At 40.2% G+C, this 23,763-nt stretch overlaps 1 protein-coding gene across 4 annotated transcripts in view; it reads left to right on the top strand.

Moving 5' to 3' along the window:
• Window positions 1-17,018: 17,018 nt before the first annotated feature.
• SENP6 (SUMO specific peptidase 6) overlaps window positions 17,019-23,763 on the top strand; it is a 72,635-nt gene continuing 65,890 nt past the window's right edge. For 2 of the 4 annotated variants that reach the window (XM_085056476.1, XM_085056475.1), the window contains exon 1: window positions 17,019-17,254. In XM_085056476.1, the coding sequence (XP_084912602.1) occupies window positions 17,206-17,254 (49 nt within the window). In that variant the 5' untranslated portion in view covers window positions 17,019-17,205. The remainder of the gene's footprint in view (window positions 17,255-23,763) is intronic. The other 2 variants (XM_085056477.1, XM_085056478.1) reach the window with 2 other exon arrangements.

Raw genomic sequence — 23,763 nt, 5'->3', positions numbered from 1 at the left:
AAAAAGCAAACTAACATAATTCTTTAATTTACTTTGTAAATGTCTTGTGGAAGGACAGTCTTCCACTTTACTCTGAAGCACAGAAAAATAGACTATAAATTTTTATGTTCGCTTAAAATTTTGTATTTATATTCTTCAAATGCATAGGTCATCATTATAAAACATTGCCATAACAACACATTTTCATGAGCTGAAAAATTTTCATTCCAGAGATGACGAAAGAGGGAAGTCCTAACTAAAATTGATTAAAGGTGCTGCTTTCTCAAGTAAAATGATATCTCTGTGAGGCAGGATAAGAAAGAATTTGGTCTAAGTTCCCTGTTCTCAGGAGATAACAGTTAAGGGAAGATGTCATATAGTTGTTTCCGCAGTAAGTAAGTGATGAAGCTAATAAGGAGAACAATACTGTGGATGCAATGATTATAAATGCAGACTGTATGAGGTGTAGTTGTCACTTGCAGTTGCTGAGGAGATTAACACAGCATTTCTGTAAAAGCCAACTCAGAGGAGAATTTCAATCTTACTATACCCCAATAACTGAACATAGTATCTTTTGCCCACTATAGGACATCTGATAATGCTATTTAGTCTGATTGCAAGTTTAAAAATAGTTCTTTTTAGTTCCCTGTTACTCACACCAACGTAACATCATATTTTGGTTCTTCCTATCTAGAAAACTGGATGCTCTTTTCTTTAGAGTTGTGTATTCAATCAGCTCACATGGAAGAAAGAATGAATAGCTTTAAAAATTCACCAATTCCAAGGCATCATTCTACTTTTTCTATTTTACTTACATGCAATGATCTCCACTACTACACAGTCATAATCAGGTGAGCAGCAGACTGTGCAGCTGCTCTGCGAAAAAAACAGATGGAAGTGTCCTGCAGCTCTGCCTGCATGGTTATTTTGGACAGGCCCCCTCTGCCTATGTCCTGTGCTGATCAAGAGATGTGCGAGGGCAGTAAAGGTCATGCCATGCCAGGGTTAACTAGGCTGCTCAGTGGCACAGTTTTTTGGCCAAGCCAGGCCCTGGAAGTGCACTCTCAGCTGGCGAAGAACATTTGAGGTGTGAGGTTGAATCAGCTTTCAACACCAGCACAGAAAGACTGTGTCTAATCACAGACTGGTATTTAGGCATATTCTGAACATTAATCAGGGCCCAAAAGCCTTAGGGGGACAACCTGTTGTTGCATTAAGAGTGCAGAAATATGGCAGAAAATAAATCCCCTTGCTTTCCAGCTATTCCTGAAAGATTGGAGGTGTCTGGGTGCAGCCAAGCTTGATTTATTATTATAACCAAGATTGTCAGTGACAGATTCACTAGACCTACAAAATATAAGTGTATCATGCTATGTACAAGTGCTCAGGAGTGTACTCCCACAGAGTCAGAGGTGCAAGTTTTAACGAAGAGGCATCACTGCTTTGGGGAAGAGAGAGGAGCAAGCCCATCAACTTGTCTGCATGGTGATCATAATTTCATCCTCCGGCACAGAGGATTTCAAATGCCAATTTATAGTTTTGGGAAAGGTGGAGGTGAGACTGCAGTCAAATATCCTGTCACTGCTATCATAGATGGGAAGGGAGGGGAAGAGTATTTACATGTAAAATAGTTACAAAAAGAGATCACAAAGTCTGCGGGTTTTGCCCAAGGGTGTAACTGTGACAGGTTAGTATCACTCTCTCTTCCATTGCAGTGATAAGGGTCATTAGGCCTCAGCCTTGCAGCAGTGCAGAACCTGAAGGCAGCTCTCCCCTGCTGCGGGGGAGGGCTGCCCCAGAACTGGAACACGCAGGATGGTCATTCCATGGCCACGAGCTGTGGGGCTGGTCAGACGCGGTTCTTGTAGAAGCGTCGCAGGTTTAGAAGGGCAGTTGTTTGGTTCCTGGTCTCCATGGTGTTTTTATTGTGGAAAACAGGGGAGGAGTGGGGAGACTGAGGAGGGGGAAGGGAAGGCAAGGGAGGGTACAGGTTCCATACAAGCCCAGAACCAAAGAGCCTGGTCCGGCTATTACTGGGGTTTTTATCTCTAGGGATGGGGGGCGGTCCTGACTCACATCCAGTCAGAAGGGGTCAGGGGGGTGGGGTCAGGGACAGGAAGGACACACGTTACAACACAGCCTGATAACCTATCAACCCATCAGAAAGCCATCACCCCCACAGTAATCCCTTCATATATCTCATGACATATTTCATGCATTCCTACAGCTACCCAGAAAAATCAGTGAGGAAAGGAACAAAAATTTAAATTAATCTTGAGACAATTGCAGAGGGCTCAGAAATCTAACATTATCCAATATTTCTTTTTTAAGAGTAGGGATTTATGTGTGATTCAGGAACTCAGATAGCAAACCTGTATTTTCTGCTAAGTCTGTCAGGATACAATTAATCTATTCAGATAGGGACTCCTACACTATAGAAATCTACATCTGAGCTAGACATCTCAATACCCTTTATAGTAAATGAAAAGAAACAGGAGATTAAGGAAGCAATTAATCTCATTCTAAAGTAGATAGCTAAATAGATCTCAAATGAGTCATACCTTAGAAGTGCTTATTTCTCTCCATTAAACATAAAAGAATGACAGAGCTCTTGCTCAGATGTAGACTACAGTTCTGCATTCATCTAAAAACATAAAAGACAAATCCCACTGTCTGCACTTATGTTTCTTTAAGTGAGGGTAACAGTATTTCTTAATTTTTAGGAGAATTATAAGGCATGAGAAGCTGCAAATAGTTCAAAGACTGACTTCTCAGGGGCCAGGTAGCTGTAACAGGCACTTATTTCTATAATAGAATTTATAACAGAATTCTTACTTCTAAGGATAAATATTATGAGACTACATATATGTGAGATATTTTGTTCTTAATAATACCTCGCTTCATCTACACATTTTACAAACATCAATCAGTATTATCTGTATTATGCAGCTGTCTTCTAAAACATAAAGTAAGATGAAGTACTAATTTTCTGACTTCATTTTTAATTGCCCAAATAAATTGTCCAATTCTCAAAAACATTAACTGGTCCCGATGAAGGACGCAAAAGCTTTATTTAGATTTCTTGGTCGTCTCTCACGTATTCTCATTCTCAATATCTTTGCCCTCCCAGTTCAGGGTCTACTGACTCCTTGCTCCCATGATTGAAAGAGTTGCTGTGTTCAACTACTCCTGTCTGAAACTTGAACAAATGACCTCTACCATCTCCTTTCAAGATTTTGTACTAGTGATTCATTTGAAATTGAGCAAAAGTTAAACTGGATTTTCCTCTCCCCTGCTGACTGCTGGTTCTTAGCTTTCTTAGTAGTAGTATTCTAAGTGTTAGAATATCTCATGGTGCCAGGCTAATTTACCTTACAGCACTCATATCTCATTGCTGATCTTTAGTGTTTGGATCTAAGAGAAAACTACTTATTTAAAAGTTGCATCATTGTTACAACCAGAATAGTAATTATTGCACCAGAAGGTCCAGTTAAGAAGCAGGCATGCCTCAATCACTGATGGTAGATCTCTAGCAAACTAATCCTAACCTCTGCAGAAGAAAGGCATCCACAAACTTTTACCTCTGAAAAATAAATTGCCAGCTTCTGACTCCATCTAAGGAGAAGTGGTGGTTATTTCTTAAACCAAAGAGATCTGTATCAAAAAGCCATTACATAGTTTCAAAGCAGTTCTATGGTATCTAACCTATTAACACTTCCCATGGCATTATGGCTTGCTAATGTCCTGCAGATGGTACACCCAGAGTGTAAAAGCATCAAGAACACCTTCATGGCCTAAGACAGGCAAATGATGATGAAGAAGCTATCTCTTTGCACTTACCCTTGGTGGTACATCTTCTTTCAGTGCATGCCTGCAAGTTCTAGTGGCTGAGGCACCAGCTGCAGGGGGCTGTGACAGTCTGATCTGTTTAGGTCATGAAGCCTGATGGAAACCAACCATGAGCCTCTGCAGTTGGGAAATTAAGCAGAGCCAAAGCACCAAAAGCTGAAGATCACTGGTCCTGCACACTGATCCTTACCCTTTCCCTAGATGGATTATGTTCTACAAGTTTCTCCTTTGTTCTCCCTAGAATTGTGTTTGATTGGTTCTTTTGAATTTTGTACCCTCCCCTATCAGAAGCCTACTGGTCTGTATCCCCTTCCTTCTTCCCTCGGACTTCCCTGGTTGGCTCTTCGGGGCTAACCCCACCCCTTCTCCCTTCCCTTATAATCCTCTGCAACTGTGTGGGGCTTCCAGCCTCCGGACTTCTAGACAACTGCCCATTCCCATCTCTGTCCCTTCTCGTCATCCCCGGACCCTCACCCAGAGACCCTTAATAAAATCCCTGGAAGACTGCAGACTGTATGCTGTACATTCTTCTACCCCACCTTGGTTCCTGCCTGCCTCTGTCCCCCAGGGACTCCGCAGACTGGCCAGCGAGCTTCGCTGCCGGGGCACACCCGGCGTGTGCACGGGGTGGCAGCCTGCCTTTTCGTTGTGGCTTCGGGGTGTGCTGCCTGGACCCAAGAACGAGCAAAGCCACACAGGTACATATAAATTATGGGTAATTTAACAAAAACTCTTCAGTATAGTTTTTGTTTATGGGTTACTACTGTTTTAGAAGTTGAAATACTGCATTTGTTGTTTGCAATACTAGTATCATGTACATATCGCAACCTAAGTATTGGGAGGTGAATATATTTATTCATAGTAATCTAAGTGCTATGATATTTGCTTACAAATAGCCTTCACGATGAATAATGGTAGGGAAATGTGGATGATTATGAAGTTCATAACAAATAGCTTGAGCAAAATAAGAGTGGCTTGACCAGCTGCCTAAGAAAAAAGAAAAGGCTTGTGAGTATTCCGCTGAAAATAATGCTTATGTTCTCTAGATTTGCAAACTGCTCTCTTCAAGTAACATGGCAACCAGTAACACAGTGTCTATATTTAACTATAGCACTAACCCCAGGTTTCATTAGATAGTCGCAAACACATTTTTGCACTTGGCCAAAGATCTTTCCATCTTTCCATCCTTCCTCCCCCTTTTCCACCAATGAGGAGCAGACAGAGCAGCGAGTGATGCCAGAGCCCTTCCTTGAGGGGTGGCCCCACATGCTGGCGTTTACAGGAGGGAAGGAAGACAGTGCCCACTCAGGGCTCTTGTGCCCCTCGAGCTGGCAAGCAGCAAGGCAGCAGTTGAGGTGATATTGGGCAGCTGTGGGGAGTGGACATGACCTGGAGCTGCTCCAGAATAATCCCATCAGAAGGCTCTCCAAAGAGGTGACTTGTGGAAGATGTTTTCTTGTCCTGTTTGAAAATACACTTTCTCCAGGCAGTTGCTTTGAGTTTGTAAGTAACTATGTATGAAGAAATTAAAAAATATAACCAATCTAAAACCCCATAAAAACCCAACATTCTTGCCTGTGGACCCTTAGGGCTACTGAGGTTCTTGTCCCAGGACACAGTCAGTTCATGAGCATAGCATTCCCCACATGCTGGCAGAAGCTTGTGGTGGAGCACTCTCCTGAGCGAGGAGTGAGTTGCGGTTATTCCTGTCTTAGAAAAGGAAATAATATGCTGTTGGTTGTGGACTTTGTCATGCAGGTTATCACTATACAGAATGTTTTGAACTGTTTCAACTGTTTCAACCAGGAGGACAAATTGGTTAGGAGGTCAAAGATGCCTGTTGCTTTTGCATTTACCTAAAAGAATTTTCAAGACTGTACTTCCTGGGGTATATGAGGATTTAGATAACTACCCTGTTCATAGCATCAGATACTATTTCATCCTGCTCTCCGACATGTAAGTCTTGACTTCTAACAGCAGTCACATACTTGTACACTTCAAACTCTCAAGCTTTTTTCCCCATTATATCAAGTTTCTACTTGTTATGTTTTCATCTATTTCCTCACTTTGCCTTACCAAACTGTGTCTAGATGAAAGCTTCTCATTCTGGGCAGATTCCTAGGATTTCATGCATCTGCCTTTTTGTTTGGGTGAAAAAAATCTTAACTTTCTCTCACTACTACCTTCAATGAAGGTTTTACAATTAAATGTATTAGTTCCAACGAAGTTTAATCCAGCAGTGCACAGTAGGATTACTGCTTTGTGACATTTCCTGTGAGAAAGAGGGTATTACTTGAATAGTTCCTCGTTACTGTATCTACTCAGAACTGTTCAATATTCCAGACTGCTACCCACCTTTATTTGGACATATTGTCTCATTGTTTATTTTTTACTAAGAAACTGCATATGGAAAGATGCATTTTGCAGCCCTACTGAGGAAATGGATGACATTTCTCTCTTTTGTGTCGGTAGTGTTTTCCTTTGTATTATTCTTGTTTTAAAATCCTCTCCAAATTAACAGAGTGCTTTCTGGTTTGCCACAGCTGTATATCAGTGCTACGTAGAGTACTTCTAATTCCAAACATACACTTCAAGGGTGCAGGAAAAATACCAGGGATTTCAACTTTTCACCTTGATACAGATGCAACAAAAACTTAGGGTTTGATTACCTTTAAGTGGCAGTACCTGATCCAGCATTCAGAGTACAAATCAAGTCATGAGTTCAGTACTGAGGAACCTTATCCTATGCCTGCAAAAATATATTTCTAGGCTCTCTGAGACAGTCCTGTATCAAAAATGTCACAGCTGAAGAATGTAAAGAGTCAAATCAATGTTAACTGTCTGTGCTGATTCAAATACACACAAATACGAAGTTCTTCCAACAGTCTTGATATATAAATCAGGTATTACTGTCTCCATCACTTTAATACTAGGTCAAATAAGGTATAATTTGTCTTTCTGCAGTCAATGTAAATGAATAATCAAAATTGTAATTGTATCTGCTCAAAAGAGGTGGTTTGTATTGTCCTATCTAATCCAGAATATATCTGTATTGTCAAGTGAAGGTGAAATCACTGGTTTAGACATTGGTATCAGTATAGTCTGGGAAGACTCCTGGATTTAACTTATATGACACCTTAGACACTCAGAATTATCTGAAAATCTCAGTCCTTTTTGTTGGAAAACACAGCTTGGATTTATTCTACTTAAAGCAACTAATTAGGCAAGAAAGGAATCTTGACTGGTTTCTCCAGGCCTACTGCACAGTCAGCAGAGTAAGACAGGCAGAGGGCACATCACATCTCAGGAGGACTGAATCATCATTTGGAGATGCTCTTCTACTTCCCTAAATTATAGAGAAATTGCAAGGTAAATATACTACTTCGGCTCCTTTTTTTAAGTGCTTAGAGTTAAATGCAATGATTTCAGGCCCTGAAGTCTGCCCCCTTTGAGTTCCTACATGCTTCTATGTAGCTGCCTACTCTGGAATATAATTACTTATAATTGATGAGTCTCCTTGTATTATTTTTTAAGAAATACCAACAATTTTCTTCCCATAATTATTTAACCATTATACACAGGAAAATAGATAACTGGGAAACTAAAAACATGCCAAAAATTCACTTCTAGGCAGGATTTATGTTAATGATGTTGTAAAAATATGTTGCAGCTTACACAATTTTTTTTTTTTTTTTTTTAGTATTTATACAGTAGCTCTTCAAGCCACAATGATATAACTTCCTTTGAAGACAGAATTTGACAAAACCTTGTGCCGTTAACTCACCTATTAAACTGATGTTCTATTTATGGAATAATACAGCCCATTCTCTAGCAATATGTGGTCATGTAAAAAAAAGACCCTATCACACAGACACAGGAGGAGACAGAATAAGGTTGCTATGGGAACCTTAGCTCTAAATGGTCTGGCTTTTGTTGGCTTAAAATCTCAAACATTGTGTTGCATTAATTATGTTTTGGTTAAGCTTCTCTGCGCTGAGTATGAAATTTGTTTTGCATGCTGTTTCAGTCTTACATGTATGTATGCAACATTCTTAAAAACAGAATTACATGTGTTAGCTGATACATAAGAGAAGAGACTGCCTCATTCTGGCATTGAGGAAAATGTTCTCAAGAAATAAGGGAAAGATTTTCTTTACACTCAGCTAAATTTCAGGTAACACTATCCTCCATTATTGAATCTGGATCACGGATCCTAACAAACTAATACAGCAGAAGCAGCAGTGGGAGAGAACCACAACAACAGGCAAGAATGAGGTGGCAATTGTGGAAGAAAAGGGTTGGAGAAGTCTCTGTTGGAAGCATGGGACGGATTTTGGTATGGAGAGATTAGGTGGAAAGAAGCTGAAAACAGAAACTGAATGGAAGGAAAGAGCAAGAGGAAAGGATTTTAGTGGAGACTGAGGAAAGAGAGAGCAATGATGTAAGTTGAAGGATTGCACTTAGGGCAGGAGACACAGGGAGAAGTGAAAAGTGGATAAAGGGATTCTGAAAACAGTCTGTTGAGGAGGAGAAAATGGTAGCTGACAGGTTGCTGTAAAATAAACTAATTAGGACAGTAATATAACTCAAAATACACCCAAATTATGAAAATATTGTTAATCAGTCCCACAAATGAGGATAGCATATATATTGTTCTAAGGCATCTTAAAATCTTCTGTGTGAAAAAAACTGAAGTTTCATGCAATAAGAAACATTCTAAAACACTGAACTTCTTCACAGGACATTTCAAGCGTCATGATGATGATTTCAATAATGACTTTCCTCTTGTAAAACTAGTTGTGGGTAATGAATAAGATCTAATTTTCTTTTCTTTAAATTACATTATCTAGTCTTAAGATTATATTTAACTTGCTGAATTGTCCATAGAATGATTACATTCTTTTTTCGTCTTTATGGGTAGTACAGAGTCTGGAATTTTCATGATGAAAACTGATACAGCACTTTAAAACTTTTCTATGGTGAAAACCAAGACATTTAACTTCTATACCACTAGGCAGCAAACAGGACAGACATTAATAATAGGTCAGTTCCACTTTAAGTGTCCTCATATGGTAACCATAATTTAAACAGTCTGTTAAAGTTTCACATTGTTTTAGACCCCAAGTCAAAGTGCATGTATCTTCAAACTGACAGAAACTGTTTCATTTTCCTATCTTTATTTTGTTGAGAAATAAAGAAAACAGTGCTTCTGATCCAGGTACTTTTTATACAAATTTACAGAGTTCAATATATTAAAGTAAGCAAATATAATCACAAGTTACATGGTTTTCTCAAAAAGGAGATTAATGTCTTCGCAATATTAAAAGGAACATTATCTTTCTTCTGAGCACTAAACAGTCTGAGTAATATGCTTACATATGTTCACAATATGCTTGCAAGCTGATGTGGACTTCATGCTCCCAGAAAAGACAAATAACTACCGAAGTGACTCTCAAGCATTTTTAGCAGAAAAAGGGCAGTAATACCAAACATGGTATAAACCATTCCTGTAAAAGTCTGCAGGCCAGCCACACAAGAGTTAGGCTTGTAGTAGTTAAGATCCCCTTAGCTTTTGATGAAACCAGCAACAATAGTATTGATATTTTACTGGGAATGACTGTGTTATTACAGGGGGCTCCAATGATCTGTGACAGGACTCACAAATCACTGGTCAAATCACAAATCACAAATCAGCCATTCCGTTACCCCAGCTATCTCGTAGCTTCTTGGCCTCCGACTTTTAACAGCTACATCTTGAAGAAGAACATGACCTAATGGTACCCATTAGGAATAATACACCCATGGCAACCAGATTCATCTTGTTTTTATACATGCAGCTAATGATAAGGATTATATACACCTGGAATGAATCAAAGACAGACACATAATGACTGACATTGTCATTTATCAAAGAGCATAAAGACTTGGAGAATCTTTAAAGTTAAAACAAATGCTTGTGATAGGCCACTTTACAAATTGGTACAGCTTGTTAACAAATACCACAGATCTCACAAGTCACTGTGGGTTAGAACACCCCCTCCCACTAAGATGTCCTTATACAGTATAACTTTGGGCACACAAGGTAACGCTTAATTTCTTTAACCTCCTCTGTCTCAAGGCTCTCATTGCTTACACCAATCAAGGTTCTCTACTGACTGTCAGGGCCACGCTCTATGCCACGAATATTTCTTGTATCATATTTCATATGGTTTATATGGGGCTAATTGAGTTATCTATGTAATTCTGGAGAAAACTTCATCTTGCCTGAGCCTTCCAAGCACACATTTTGGCATTTGACAATTAATCCATGTATAACAGTATTTCCTGTGGACTGGTGCTGTTAGGATATAACTCCATTAAGGAATGTAAATGACATCTTCAAAAATAGCAGTGGACATCCACATCCTTCTAACAGAGGGAAATAATGTCTCAGAAGGTCATTCTCATCTTGAGGAAAAAGACTGAGAAGATCAAAGCACTATGGACTTCTACACAGATACGAATGTCTTCTTACACATCTCTAGGACTTGTATTCCAGTCTCCTGAGAATCACTGCAAGCTCTGATGTCATGCTTCAGCTTTGTCTATCTTCATTGGAATAGCTGGCATGCAGGATCAATAGGGAGAGAAAGAAGATAATACTGACTCCAGTAAGATATTAACCACTGTTGTGCATGACTTCTTAAAACTGAACCAGGAAATAGGCTGGAAAAATGCACTTTCAGTGTATTTCCCTGACAGTTGGAGAGAGGCACTTGATCCTACACAGGTTTATCCTAGCTATAATTCTACTATTATTTTCACTGCCAGACCACGAGCGCTGCAAACACCTAACAAGTTGTTAAGGACACAATTAGAATTAGAAGAAATTACCTAAACCAGCAAGATGATATGCAGTGCAGAAACGTAGAAAGTCAGACACTTTAGATGGAGAAATCAAATGAATTAATACAAATTGAGAAATAGCTGCTAGGGAACAAGACTACAGAAGGACTGAGGATTTATACTGGGTTACAGATTGACCATGGTCTGTAGTTTTGTTGAAAAATATTTTAGGCTATATTGAAGGAATTGCAGTATGTCAGAAGTAGAAGACAGCCATTCCACTTTATTCAGCTTTAGAGAGACCCACTTTAGTACTCCATTCTGGTTTTAATGCCCCACCTTTAAATACAGACAAGTTAAATGGACTCCAGAGACATTAAAAATAATAAGTGAAAGAAGACTGAAGGACCTGTAGAAGAGAAAAGGTCTGAGATACACTACAGAAATCTCACAGTATAGAGAGGTTACTAAAAAGTGCACAGTGAATTCTAACTGAGGAAGAAGAAACCTATTTCTAGAAAAGATTGTTTGGGTTAATATGGACACCCCTCCCACACTTCCCCCATTACAGTATACTATCTATGGACAGTGAAGATCAATCTTAAACTGAGTCTGTTAAGGGCATATGCTAGTGACATTTTAAGCCTTACCTCTATGCAGAAGGAGAAATGAAATTATCCCTTAACCTCTTTCAAATCCTGTGTTACATGGGTTTCATTACTTGCAGTATCATTATTGCTACATACGCTTTAACTGGCTGCACTTCCCAGATGAGACAGAGCACACTACAGTACTTAACCAGTACCGTGCACAGACAGGAGCACATCCATCTTCATAGTCCAGAGCCCTGATCTCCTTGGTTCATTAAGAAAGAGGTATCAGAAGTTCTTCTGATTACAAGGGGAATTTGCAAGGAACAATCTTGGTGTCCTCACCAGCAGCATGAGCAGTAGGGGAGCAAGTCATGCAAACTGAGAACAGGGAGGATGTTGCGATTTTTTTACCTCTGCTCTCATTATGATTGATACAACCCCATGGGTCACGTTCATAGGTACAGAAATTTTACCTTTTTCTTTGCTTTGGAATGTATTTTTGCTTGTATGTGTACAGGTTAATATTTGCCATTTTATAAGTCCTTGGTGTAGTTTATTTTTAAAAACATTATTCCAATATATACAAAAGTTTCCCATTTGAAACATGTAGTAACTTCTGCTAAAAGATTGACTAAATTGTTTTGAAGCACAAGTATTCTTAAAGCTCTACGCAAATAGGCATCTAATGAAACAGACAGGAAGGGGAAAGGTGATCCTCCTCTTAGAAGTGTGAGCCAGCTGCAACAGTAAGTCAGATATTTTCTGTTTATTACATGCATTTTTTAAAATAAGCCATCTCTAGTAGCATTAAGTACTTAAGGCTAATGATTATTGACTATGTATCTACAAGGATTTCAGCTATACAACAGCCTCCCCTTCTCATGGGTGAGACCACTTTAAAGAAAGACCATCTGCAAGTTTTGTTAGCTGGCAATTAGGAACCTGTATTTCTCTCCATGTGTGATCATGAGAGTGGCTTGTGTGTAACTTCATACAAAAGAAGTTTCAGTATCTGTTAAATGTGTTTAAACATACTTTGGAAGTTGACATAAGACATATTTCCCATTTATTTGAAAAGCAGGAGATTAGAGACAGGATCTGACCCTGTGCATAAATGCACAGTATGTTTTGTATGCTGGAAATTTTTGGATGCCTGACATGCCTCAAGTAACAGTCTGAGTCTTGCTGTGCTTTAACTTTTATTGTAGTAAAAATTTCTATTATTTTATTTTACTGATTACATAGTCTTTGATTTTAGCATTTCATGCTGTAGATGCATTTATTATATTCTGTTAGTAGATGAAAGGCTATTGCAGTTATGCCATACTATTTATGCTCACAAATGAAACATTTTCTATTTTTCCTGTTAGAATTTCTGTTCTGATCAGTAAAATAATGAAAGAGTTATACTGAAAGACCAAGAAAAAATTTATGCTGTTGCCTAATCCTAAAGCTTGGAACACAATCAATAAATGTATTTCATCAGTCTGTATGCAAAAACATATTTCCCTTAGAGCATCACCACAAAAATACTAACGAGAAGTAGAAGTTTATTTCAGAATAACAACAACATTGCCACAGGACACTTATAGAAAATACGATACAATGAGTTAGATGTTTTGGATATACACTGGAAAGTATATTCCATGTACCTTAAATCTGATGTATTTTTCTTGAGTCTTTTACATGCTTCCCTTTCAACACTTAGAAAACTATCAACAGTTCAGTTTTTCAGTAGTGAAGATCAATCTTTTCCTCAAAGAATTGATGTACATTTACCCTATGTACATTACTAGGCAATAATTAAAACACATAAGATTATCTCCTATTTTTCTGACAGAATATCCCATATTTGATTTGTAACCAGTCATTTCTTCTATAGTATCATTACATGCATATATTTGAAACCATTCTCTTTTACAAAGTTTTATTTTTCCTCATGATCCTAATTATTGTATTTAGTAGGGGTAAATTATGTAATGGTTCTGGACTGTGCAACAAATTCTCTAGGGTTTTTTTCTCTATAAAAAATGACCTCCCAAATGTAGCCCAACCATGCAAAAAGAAATCTTTATTTCCAAAAGTAGTATCTAATGCTGTGTTGTGGACAACAATGTTGACATATCCCTCAATCACTCTGTTATACCTATAAATCTCACTTTGATGTTTAATTAGTCATTATGTTTTTAGCCCAACACAGTTGCTTTATTTCACTGTCCAATAAGAGAACTCGCAGCTTTAAAGCAAAACTTTGAATAGTTCTAACGCAGTAACAACCAAATGCAAAAGGCACTTAAACAACAGCTACAGTAATGAATTACACCCATTTTAAATTTCAAAATGTTTATAACAGTAGTGAAAATTTAACAGGCATTTGTTTATTATGGATACTTTGCAACAGCACAATGTTGGGTTTTGAGGTAAGTTGATCAGAATCAAAAAACAGGTGTCCTTCAAGGAAGAAATTAAGAAAACATTTTAGATGAAGTCCCAATGACCTTAAGCAGTTCTTAGTTATTTACTACCTACTTGACAATCCATCTTTGATACCACAATTAAACAAAAAATCTTTTCCACATCCTGATGCATCATGTAGCACACAGAAGAATGATACAATTCCCTTTGGGAACATTCCTGAAGAGCTAATTACAGTATGTCAGCTATCCTGGAATAATAGGTAGAAAACCACTAAAATTAAAACAGTAACTTTAATAACAAGAGCAAGATATTGCAGGGCAAGAAATAAATCTGATTTTGCTTTGAAAATGCAGAGGAAAAAGACTGGGCAGCAGGTTATGAGGACAGCAACGAAACGGTTACTTTTTTTAAACTGAGAACACAGACTGTGTTTCATTAATATGTTCAAGGAACAGTTCTAAGAACAACAATGGGAAACAGTGAAAATTAACTTCACCCCATAACCCTTACTTCCTGAAAGATGGGACTGTTAAATAAATTATTTATAGTCCATAGAACAGGTTCATGGGTTGTAAATAACAAAATAATGTTCAAGGTCCCCATAAATTCCCTTAAATGTCTCTATGCAATTTATACACCAGTAAAGAAAAGTAAGTGTACACGACCACAAAAGAAGCTGCAAAACTGCAATCCCGATTTCATTCTATTCCTTAAGTAATGAACTAGTGTTTCTAGGGAAGAGCCACCCCCATTTGGTTGGCTAACATTACAAAAACATAGAGGAAACAAGAAGGAACTGGGAAGAATCAGAAATATAAATAAAAAAATACATTCTTTTCAGTTTCTGTAAAGTATTTTCAGTCCTGAATCATCTAAGCCACATTCATTAAAAATAACTTTTTCATTGTGGGAAGGAAAAAATAAGATTTCTAAGGTGAAACAAAAATTCTTCATTATTATGTAATGAAGTAATCAGCTTTCCACCTTACACAGAGCTGTGCCAACAGAGCTGTGCACAGGCAAGAGTTTGTGAATTCTGGATCTTACACTGTGGCCTGCAATTGTCAACTACCCTCAGTGGGACTGGTCAACTTCTAGTGTCTGGTAAAGGCCCGGAAACAATGATCTGGTGCATGTCATCTCTGGGCTCTTATTCTGTGAACATAATTAAGTTTTTCCTTCAGAAGAGAAAGGAAACTCAGTAAATTCTGTATGATCTCCCTCAGCAGGCAGGAGAATACTAATTTTCTCATTGATCATTCTGTTACTTCTTACACATAGAGAAAATCCTCTGGTTCCAAGCAAAGTTAAGAGGATCTGAAAAGATTTTATAAGACTTGAGTGCTCTCAGTATTGCATTCCCTCACAAATACTTCTCAAATGAAAAAACAAACCACTCTAAGGCTGAGAATAGACTACTAATAAAAGCTTAATTAATAAGAGTTTTGACTACATTCTATCCTCTTGCATCCTTAAGGAGCTTCAAAATAAAGGAAAAAATAACAGTACAATGAAATGTAATTTTCATCAGCTCTTCCATAAAAAAGTATATGCTAAATTATCAATCAAAAGTCTAAAATCAACCATGCATCTAGATTAACATTGACAGCTCATTCCCTTATCCTTTCTACTTTAAAAGGGTATATTAATCCATACTGCATCTCAGTTCACTAAAAATAAAACTCTGAAGCTGTATTTGATACCTTGATCAATAAATCCAGTACTGTGCATCAAACATTTATTCAAATAATTCATAATCATAACTCACGATCCTTAGGTTTTGAAAAACTGTGTGGAATTGCGTAGACATGGATCAGTCTAGTCCCTACTGTCAGTAAAAATTTGTTTCTGTGGATTAATGGTGTAACCTCGGCAGTAAACCCTCTAACTGGACAATGCCCTTTGGAAATACAATAGGGTATTTTTGAAAATTAGATTCTAAATTTCCTTTTTTTTTAAACTATTAGGTTTCTATTGAACATATGTTTTTCTGGTTTCTCTGTGATTAGCTGGGACTGATTTCTCCCGTTTTCTGTTAATCTCATTACTAATGAAACAAGGATAGTTTGTGATCGCTCTTTCAGGAAGTCTTTTTTTTCCTAAGGAGATTTTGAAGATTGAGATTTGTAGGTTTACCAGCACTGTTCCAGCTTTTCAGATTCTTTCTAATGCTTGCTAGCTCTGGTGGTGTGATGTAGCACTTGGGGAGCAGTCTGACGTGTGGTATCTTTCAGACCACTTTTTTCCTCTCAATTGCGTAAAAACGGACTACTCTCAAAAGTATTTGAAACACGCTTGGTTTATGAATATGTTTGGTATTAGCACAGTACATTCGGGAACAAAAAAATAACAAATTTAGAAGACTTTATGGAAAACAACGATTTTCCTCTCTAGTTTTTAATCTTCATCTGCACTAGGCACTTTAACTTACCTAATTTCAGTCTACAAACTCGTCAGTTCAAGCATTTTTGCAGGCTCACTTTTCAGGGGTTAATCATGTTAGGAACTAGGTACCTTACACATTAAAATCCCAATTCTGCAGTAAAGTGGGGGAGGGGGAGTCAATAGAATCCCAGATCAAAGAACCTGTCGAAGAAAGGACTATCTGCTGTTCCCTAGCTGCAGACTGTCATAAACTATCTTCTAGTTTTTAAAGGATGCATGTTTTTTGTACTTCGGCTTCACGGAAAGCTTTTTAAGCCGTAAAACCTTACATGCTACAAGTCAAATGTACCTGAGGCCATGACTTGCAATTTCACTTTAGTTGGCTTGGCAACGCTGCGCATTTTGCAAAATCCAACTTTTGGATTTAAATACGCCGTGATCAGGCCACAGCAGACTTTCAGATTGATAGGAATCTTTGAATCTTGCAAAGACCTTTTCCCCGAGCTCGAGCGAGGTGAGAGGCCGGCGGGCCCCAGCGCTCCGCAATGGATTCCCGCACTCCTCTAACTCCATTCATTTTATCCGAGCCACCTCCTCGTCTCCCAAAAGCCGCTGCCTCCAGGCTGATGGAGGAGGGAGCGGGAGAGCCCGAGGTACTGCGGGGCGCAGCGCTGCTGCGGCCATTTTCTCGTCCCGGGGCCGGGAAAGCCGGCGGCCCCCGCGGCGGGAGCGCCGCAGGTCCGGGCAGGGAAGCGCCGTTCGCGGAGGAGAGCGGCGGCAGCGCGGCGCCCTCCATCCCCTCGCCCTCATCCTCCCCGCGCTGTCGGAGCGGGAGCGGCGGAGCTCCCGGCAGGCCCGCCTGCCCCAACGGGCGCCAGCGGTAGCCGCCGCGCCGGGCCCGGCTCGAGCCGCTCGGGGGTGCCGGCGGCGGGCGCGCTGAGGGAGGAGCGGGCGCGCTGCCGCCGCTTCCTCCTGCGCGGGGGCCGGAAGGCAGCGCGGCCCGGCAGCGACAGAGGGCCGGGCCTCGGCGGTAGTGCCGCCGCTGCGGGTCAGCCACCCAGCCTTCCGCAGTGGGGGCGGGCAGGCCGGGGGAAGGGCCGGGCCCCGCCGCCGCGCTGGGCGATGGAGTGAGGGAGCGCTGCGCGGCAGCGGGAAGATGGCCGGTGGCGGCGGCGGCGGCTGCAGAGACAGCTTGTTTCTGGAAGGTGCGTGCATGGCTGCGAGGGGGGAAATGTGGCCCGCGAACCGCCTTTCCCTTCTGGGGACCAGTAAAGGGCACGGCACGAACTGGGGAATGGGGGAGGCGGGCGTGCGAGTGCATATGGGGTGGGGGGTGGGGGTAATGGGTCCCCTTTGGGTGCGACGACAATGAGAGGTGGCTTCGCGGTGGGGGAAGGGTAGCTGCCGTGGCTAGGTCTGGTGAAAAGAGACCTGCTTTTGAGGGAGGGCTTAGTGAGGGCAATCCGGTTCATTTTTTCTTTTCCCCTTCTTTCTTTCTTTTACTGTTGCGAGGCGTTGGGAGTGCGGTGTTTCTTCCCTTTGTCGGGGCAGCGCCGGGAGCAGCCCGGGCTCGGTGCGGCGGCAGGGCAGTGTGGCGCGGCGGGCGCCGGCCTGGGGGCGCCGGCAGGGTCAGCGCTGCTGAGGGGGAGCTGGGGCTGCAGCGCCCTGCCCTCGCTCCGCTCCCAGGCCCCGGCCTAGCCCCTGCTCTTTGGCCCCACCATAAAAATGAGTCTTCGCCTGCTCCTAAAGAGCTCCTTTAAAGGTTTGGGACTGAGTTTAATTTTGGGAGGGGGATAATGCTTGTAATTGTGATACGAAGGTGATGATGGACCTTACTACCTACGTTTGAAAAAAAATCTTTCGCGTTTATGAAGCCCTGACCTTTTTTCCCCTTTTTGTTTTACGGGTTTGGTGTTTTGAGGTTTTTTTTTTTTTGTCACTGTAAAGCTCTTAACTATAATGCTGAAAGCCTTCTGAAATTGGAATATTTTTAACTGTTGAGCCTTCACAGTTTCATTGATAAATCAAAAAATCTACTACGATAGTCTTGCAAAATTGCTGTAAGCACATATCTGATGGCATGGGCCAGTAGTCTGCTAAATTCTGCCAAATTACCATGATGATAACAAAGAAAATTTAATGAAATTACCCACCCCTCATAAGTAGAGTTTTTCAAGTCAGGTATAAGTTTAGCATTGGAGATTTGCAGTACCTGTATTGCACAGAACATAACCTCTTGCTGATTTTCTCTTGCTGCAGGATGTTGGATATTGGCTTTTTATTACTACATGTTCTGGAATAGATGTACTGTGGGAACAAAATACTGCTTGTTGTTTTGAATAATTAATCTGGAATTCTGATGTTCAGAAACTCTGGTTAATAACAGCTGTCATGTTACCTCCCTTATACTTTGAAAGGATTTGGTGGTGAAATGCAGACACTCCATTTTTTTTCTGAGCTCTCCACAGACTCTAGTGAGGTTTGTGCAGACAGCTAAAAGTGTCAAGGATCGTGATGACTAGTCACTGTCTTCTATGTGCACCTTGAATACTGCCTGGGTGGACAAGGTGGCTCAGAAAAGACAGATTTCATATGCAACATCCACACCTTTTTTTGCTTATGAGTTCTCTTTCTAACAGCAGGAGCAACACAACACTGGATAGCATCTCCAATTGAAGCTTCAGTGTTCCACGATGGGTGAACTGAGTTACCAGCTGGTTTTGTGTTTCCCTATTGTTTGGGGAGGCATTCATTTTAGGACTGATGATGTGATAGAAACCCTAAGAGTGTGCAGCCACGTGTGAAGAAAATCTAGTGTAATGGTGGTGACAAAAAATTTATGGGGGTGGCCCAAGTCCAAATGGGACAATCATACTGGGGTAGATTCAGTAAGAGCTGGTAAACTCTATACTGATTTGAAGCAAAGGGAAGAGGCTTTCAGGTGTTATTTGATAGGTGCTTATTAGAGATGTTTACAGAAAAAAGTACAGTCACAGAATGTCTATAAAATACGTATATATACACAAGTTTTTTGTCTATCTGCAATCAGGAAAGATAGCATCATAGAATCAGTCTAATGATGTTAGGACCACCATTATCCAAAGGCTAGACAAGCATGAGAGCGCCAGATTTGTGAAACAAGTATAATGGGGACACAAAAGGGGATGAAAGTGTGTAGAGTAGGAAATATGGCAACTTCTGTTGCAGGATGATGATTATTAATACACGAGCATAGAGTTGTATCTATAACTTGTCTGAGCATGTATCTTTCATGGCGTCCTTTGAAGGCTGTGTGCGTAACAACCAGAATTTGTTTACTTGATGTTTTCAGATGTGTTTTCTTAAAGATGGGCAAAGGGAAGGGGCAGGACTTCTCTGTCCATCATGGCCTTAAATGTGCACAATAGAAGGAGTATGGGCCAAATGGATTGTTAGATCTATCACCAGTTAAACTCAGTCTACTGGTACCTGGTTTTGTTAAATATGTACCTTCATATATGTGTGTGGGTGTATACATACATTTACACAGATGTTTCTGGTGCTGTCATGCTTATGCTTACTATCAGTCAGACTTAAATATACAGTTAAGTGAAATAAATGGCTTTTCAGTATAATGGTAGTTCAGAATTTTGGTTTTGATTCCACATGTCCAGTGAGATAGTGCTTTCTTTCATTTAGTGTAACGGATGTTACTGTGAAGAGACATGTCTGTCATTCTGCTGTAAAAGTGCTTCCTCTTAATATTATTTTTATTTTATTCCCCAGTAAAAACAAAACAGTCTTTCTGGAAGGGTGTTCCTTGAATGATTTATTTGTTGAGTTTCTGGTAATACCATTCTTGAACATAGTGATTCATACTTGTGCATAATTTTTATCCAGTTCTGCATATCTAATGTGCATAATTTTTTATGCTGTATTGTATAGACTATTTAATGGACATGTGAAAAAGATCCCTAGGACTATATAATGTTGGACTCTTGTTAAAAAAACATTTGTTACCATTCTGAAGAAGTGCTAATAGTTGATCACATATACCTGGCTATTCAGGGCCTGCATGATTATTTCACTTGAAGGACTGTTAGAAGTGTGGAAAGTACTCTATTTTTGTTATTTAATCTAGTTTGCAGGTGGAATTAGTAAAGTGGTTCTGAATTTGGTTTTCTACAGTGATGTTTCAAAGTTTGGACTGAATATGCAGAAATTCACACTAACAAAGTAGTTCTGTTACATGGGAATTCTTTCCTGAGGTGGAGGAGTATAAGTTTAGTGATTAGAAATTTCCGTCTGCAGCAGTTCCTGTGTTTTTTGATTGATAGTCACACTTAAAATAGAAAGAATGATAGGCAAATACATTTGGATTTAAAGTAGGAGGCATATTAAAAATGTGGGAATGGAGAGCACTGTTGATCATGACCATGGAGAAAAATTGTGGGGACTCTTGCTTTCTGCCTCCTTCACTATTGAATTGCAAGGAAATTGTAATTTCTCTTTTCCAACATGAAATTTAAAATTTACCTATGTTTATGCAGTAGATAATAGGTAAACTTTAATATATTTTCCAGAAGAAGGAAGAAATGTATTATTCTTTCTTGTTTTATTATTTCAGTCTCCTGTTGGTTACAGTAGTGATACTGAGCACCAGTATTGAATTTTCTTTTCAAGGATGTCCTTTCTAAGGAATGTTGGCAGTCTCTAGCTTCAGAGCTGTTGAGATATTTCAGTGCTGTTGTGACAGGAATTTGCTCAATTTTCATTCCTGACTCTGGGCTACAGGTTTCCTAATAGCAGTAGAGAAAACTATGTGGACTACCTGTTAGCAGCAGCAGTATAATGCTCAATTTTCATTCCTGACTCTGGGCTACAGGTTTCCTAATAGCAGTAGAGAAAACTATGTGGACTACCTGTTAGCAGCAGCAGTATAAACTTCACAATTGTCTGCCGGAGGACTCCAGAAGGCTCTTTTGTTCTTCTTTCAGTTCACATATAAAGAATTGTCTTCACCAAAGCAAGAGTTGTAGTCTTACGTATTTTCTTAAAGGTAGCTGAGATTCTGGGGTTGTACAGAAAGATGCAGGTTTTGTGTATTAGTGTAGAGTTACCATTTGAAGTGGTGGTCAGCCCTTCCTCTTTTTTCTGTTTTTAATCAAATTGAGAAATCTGACTGGTATAATACAAATTAGGAGGGTAAAGTGAAGTTTATATTCAGGTAGAACACTTGAAACTTTTCTCCATGCCAGACTTTTCTACCTGCAAGACTCTTCTCTTTATTTTTCTCTTAACAATGAAATTTAATTATTAAATATTGTAATCAGTCTCTGGTGCTTTGTTTGTGATCTAATGGAGATTGTGATTAGTTTGAAAATGTGGGGAAGAGTTGTTTCAGGTATCATTGATCTTCTGTGTCTGTCTAAACTCCTCCTTCATCCTGTTGAATTCTTCTCTGGTTTGCATCAATCCCATCAATGTCCAGACAGGTTCTGTTCCTTTCTTCTGTTTTTCTTGAAAGTGGATTTTTATGAGAAAGTGCGAAGCTTGTGACTTGTTTATATATCCCAGTCCTTTGCCCCGTTTAGATTTTTTTTCCAGTTCTGCACGTGTCTTCTTAGACTTGAAGAATGCTCAGCTGTCCTTTCCAGTGGGTTTGAGAATAGGAAACTTTCTTAGTGACTTCAATAATAGGTTATTTTCTATGAATGAAACTCAGTTGTTGAGAACTATTTCTCAACAAAGTCAAATTGAAAACATTTCTCACTGTCTTATTTTTTACACATGCCACACTAACTTGGGTGATAGATGACATGAAATGTTAAGACAGGGTGCTCCTTAAAGCACGTAGAAAGATACTAAAAATAAAGCTAATTTATCTGTTGCTGCTCTTTAACATATGTTGCAATATGCTTGGGAGCACATTCTAAGGTAAAAGCCTGTGCTACAGTCCTCTTCCACATCATCACCTTCTTAACTTTGAGACATAGGAGCACAGGCTTTTCTGAGCTTTCTGAAGTGTAAAGGATGTGTGTCCAATTTTTTGGTTTTCATTGTGGAGGCATTTATTATTTGGTAATTTTTTCCGAGTGACTGCTGCTGTATTAATTTTTCACAAAGTGGGACATTGAAGCTTCAGGTGTAAGAGTAACAATCTTGTTTGGGCAAACGTAAACTAACAGTTTGCAGATGTCATGTTTGCACAGATATGAGCCTTTATTTTATGAATTTAGATTTTTCAGTTTTTTCCTTCTTGTTTTATGTACAAAGATAAAACAAAATGGATTATTTGTTTATTTTAATGGTTTCAACAGCAACTTTGGCTTTTATTACTGTTGTTTCTGGAAGACTGTACATAGATTTTGGTGCAGTATCAAACTTCACCCAATCTATAGTTTTAGCTTGGTTTCATAATCGACATAACTGAGGAGCATCAAGGTGTTTTGTGGTGTAGCAGATCCTATAATTTGAGACTAACCACCAGACTTTCCACTTGTAAATATTGCTTTGTAAGAATATGAAGGTTTTTTGAGTCACTTCATCCCTTCCCAGTAATAGGATCACCTATTTCCAACCTCCCTGCCATAGGCAGGGACACCTTCCACTAGACCAAATTCCTCAAGGTCCCATCTAACCTGGCCTTGAACGCTTGCAGAGTTGGGGCATTCACAACCTTCTGGGGCAGCCTGTTCCAGTGCCTCACCCTCAGTGTCCTTGGCTAGTGCTTTGTTATGAGTATCAAACACAGTAGCATAACTTCTCTTTTTTTTTTCCAATTTTTTCCAAAACTTAAACCCTTTATTTATAGATTTGTAAAGGTCTTAGAGGTAAAAATGTAGAAGTTCCATGAAACTTACTCACTCCATTAAGCAGAGAAGTCAGAATTAGTGTTCCTGAAGCAAAGGTTTCCGTGTTGCCTGAGCATGGTTCAGTTTGCTGCTCACTGCTGCTAGTACCTTCAGGGGCTGAGCAGTCAGGGGTCAGGGCGGTGAGAGGACAAGGGGCACAGGACAGCATCTGCCTTCATCTGTGTGTGTTGCAAAGAAAGGAGGGCAGGATAGCTTAAGATGCTGCAGGAGGCTGAGAAAACAAAAAATGGAGCTGTTTCGGTGTAGCAGACTGCGTAGTACTCTGCATTGTGGCTGCAGAAACCTCGGTTCGAATCCGAGTCACGGCACCACTTGCAGCTTTGCTCTCTGAGGGAGCAGCTCGCCCCAAAGCCTCAACCAAGAGGCGGGCTGTGGAGCTGAGCGGCACCGAGTCCATGCTGGACAGGCCACGGCAGTGCAGCTTGCAGGTCAGAGGGCTGAGTCCCCAGGAGACGGAGGCAGGCAGGAACCACGGCAGGAAGGAAGAAATGCAGGCTGCTGAGGCTAGAATCCAGAGGTTTATTAAGGGTGGTGGGTGGCGAGGAAGAGGGCATGAGGGAGGAACAGAGCAAGGAGGCTGGAGGCAAGGCTGGATCCGAGGCTCAAGAGCCCTGAGCACGTGGTGACAAGGGGTTAAGAGGGTCGGCTGAAGGGGAGGGGTTTACCACAGAGGGCCAATGGGAGCGCGTTGGAACTGGGATAGACAGGGGTACAGAGCAATAGGGGTGTAACGGGGCGGGGTACAAAAATTGAAAATCCAATGGAGGAGCCCGGCTGGGGTGAACAAAGACAAAGATTCCAGAACGATAACCAAATAAGGGATAGGGGAGGGGAGATGTGCAGGGCCAATGGGCTGCTGG

This window comes from Lichenostomus cassidix, chromosome 3, assembly GCF_008360975.1.
Source record: "Lichenostomus cassidix isolate B80296 chromosome 3, HeHo_3.0, whole genome shotgun sequence".
NCBI lineage: Eukaryota > Metazoa > Chordata > Aves > Passeriformes > Meliphagidae > Lichenostomus > Lichenostomus cassidix.
The sequence above is the reverse complement of the archived record's forward strand: the minus strand, read 5'-3'. Positions and strand labels throughout refer to the sequence as shown.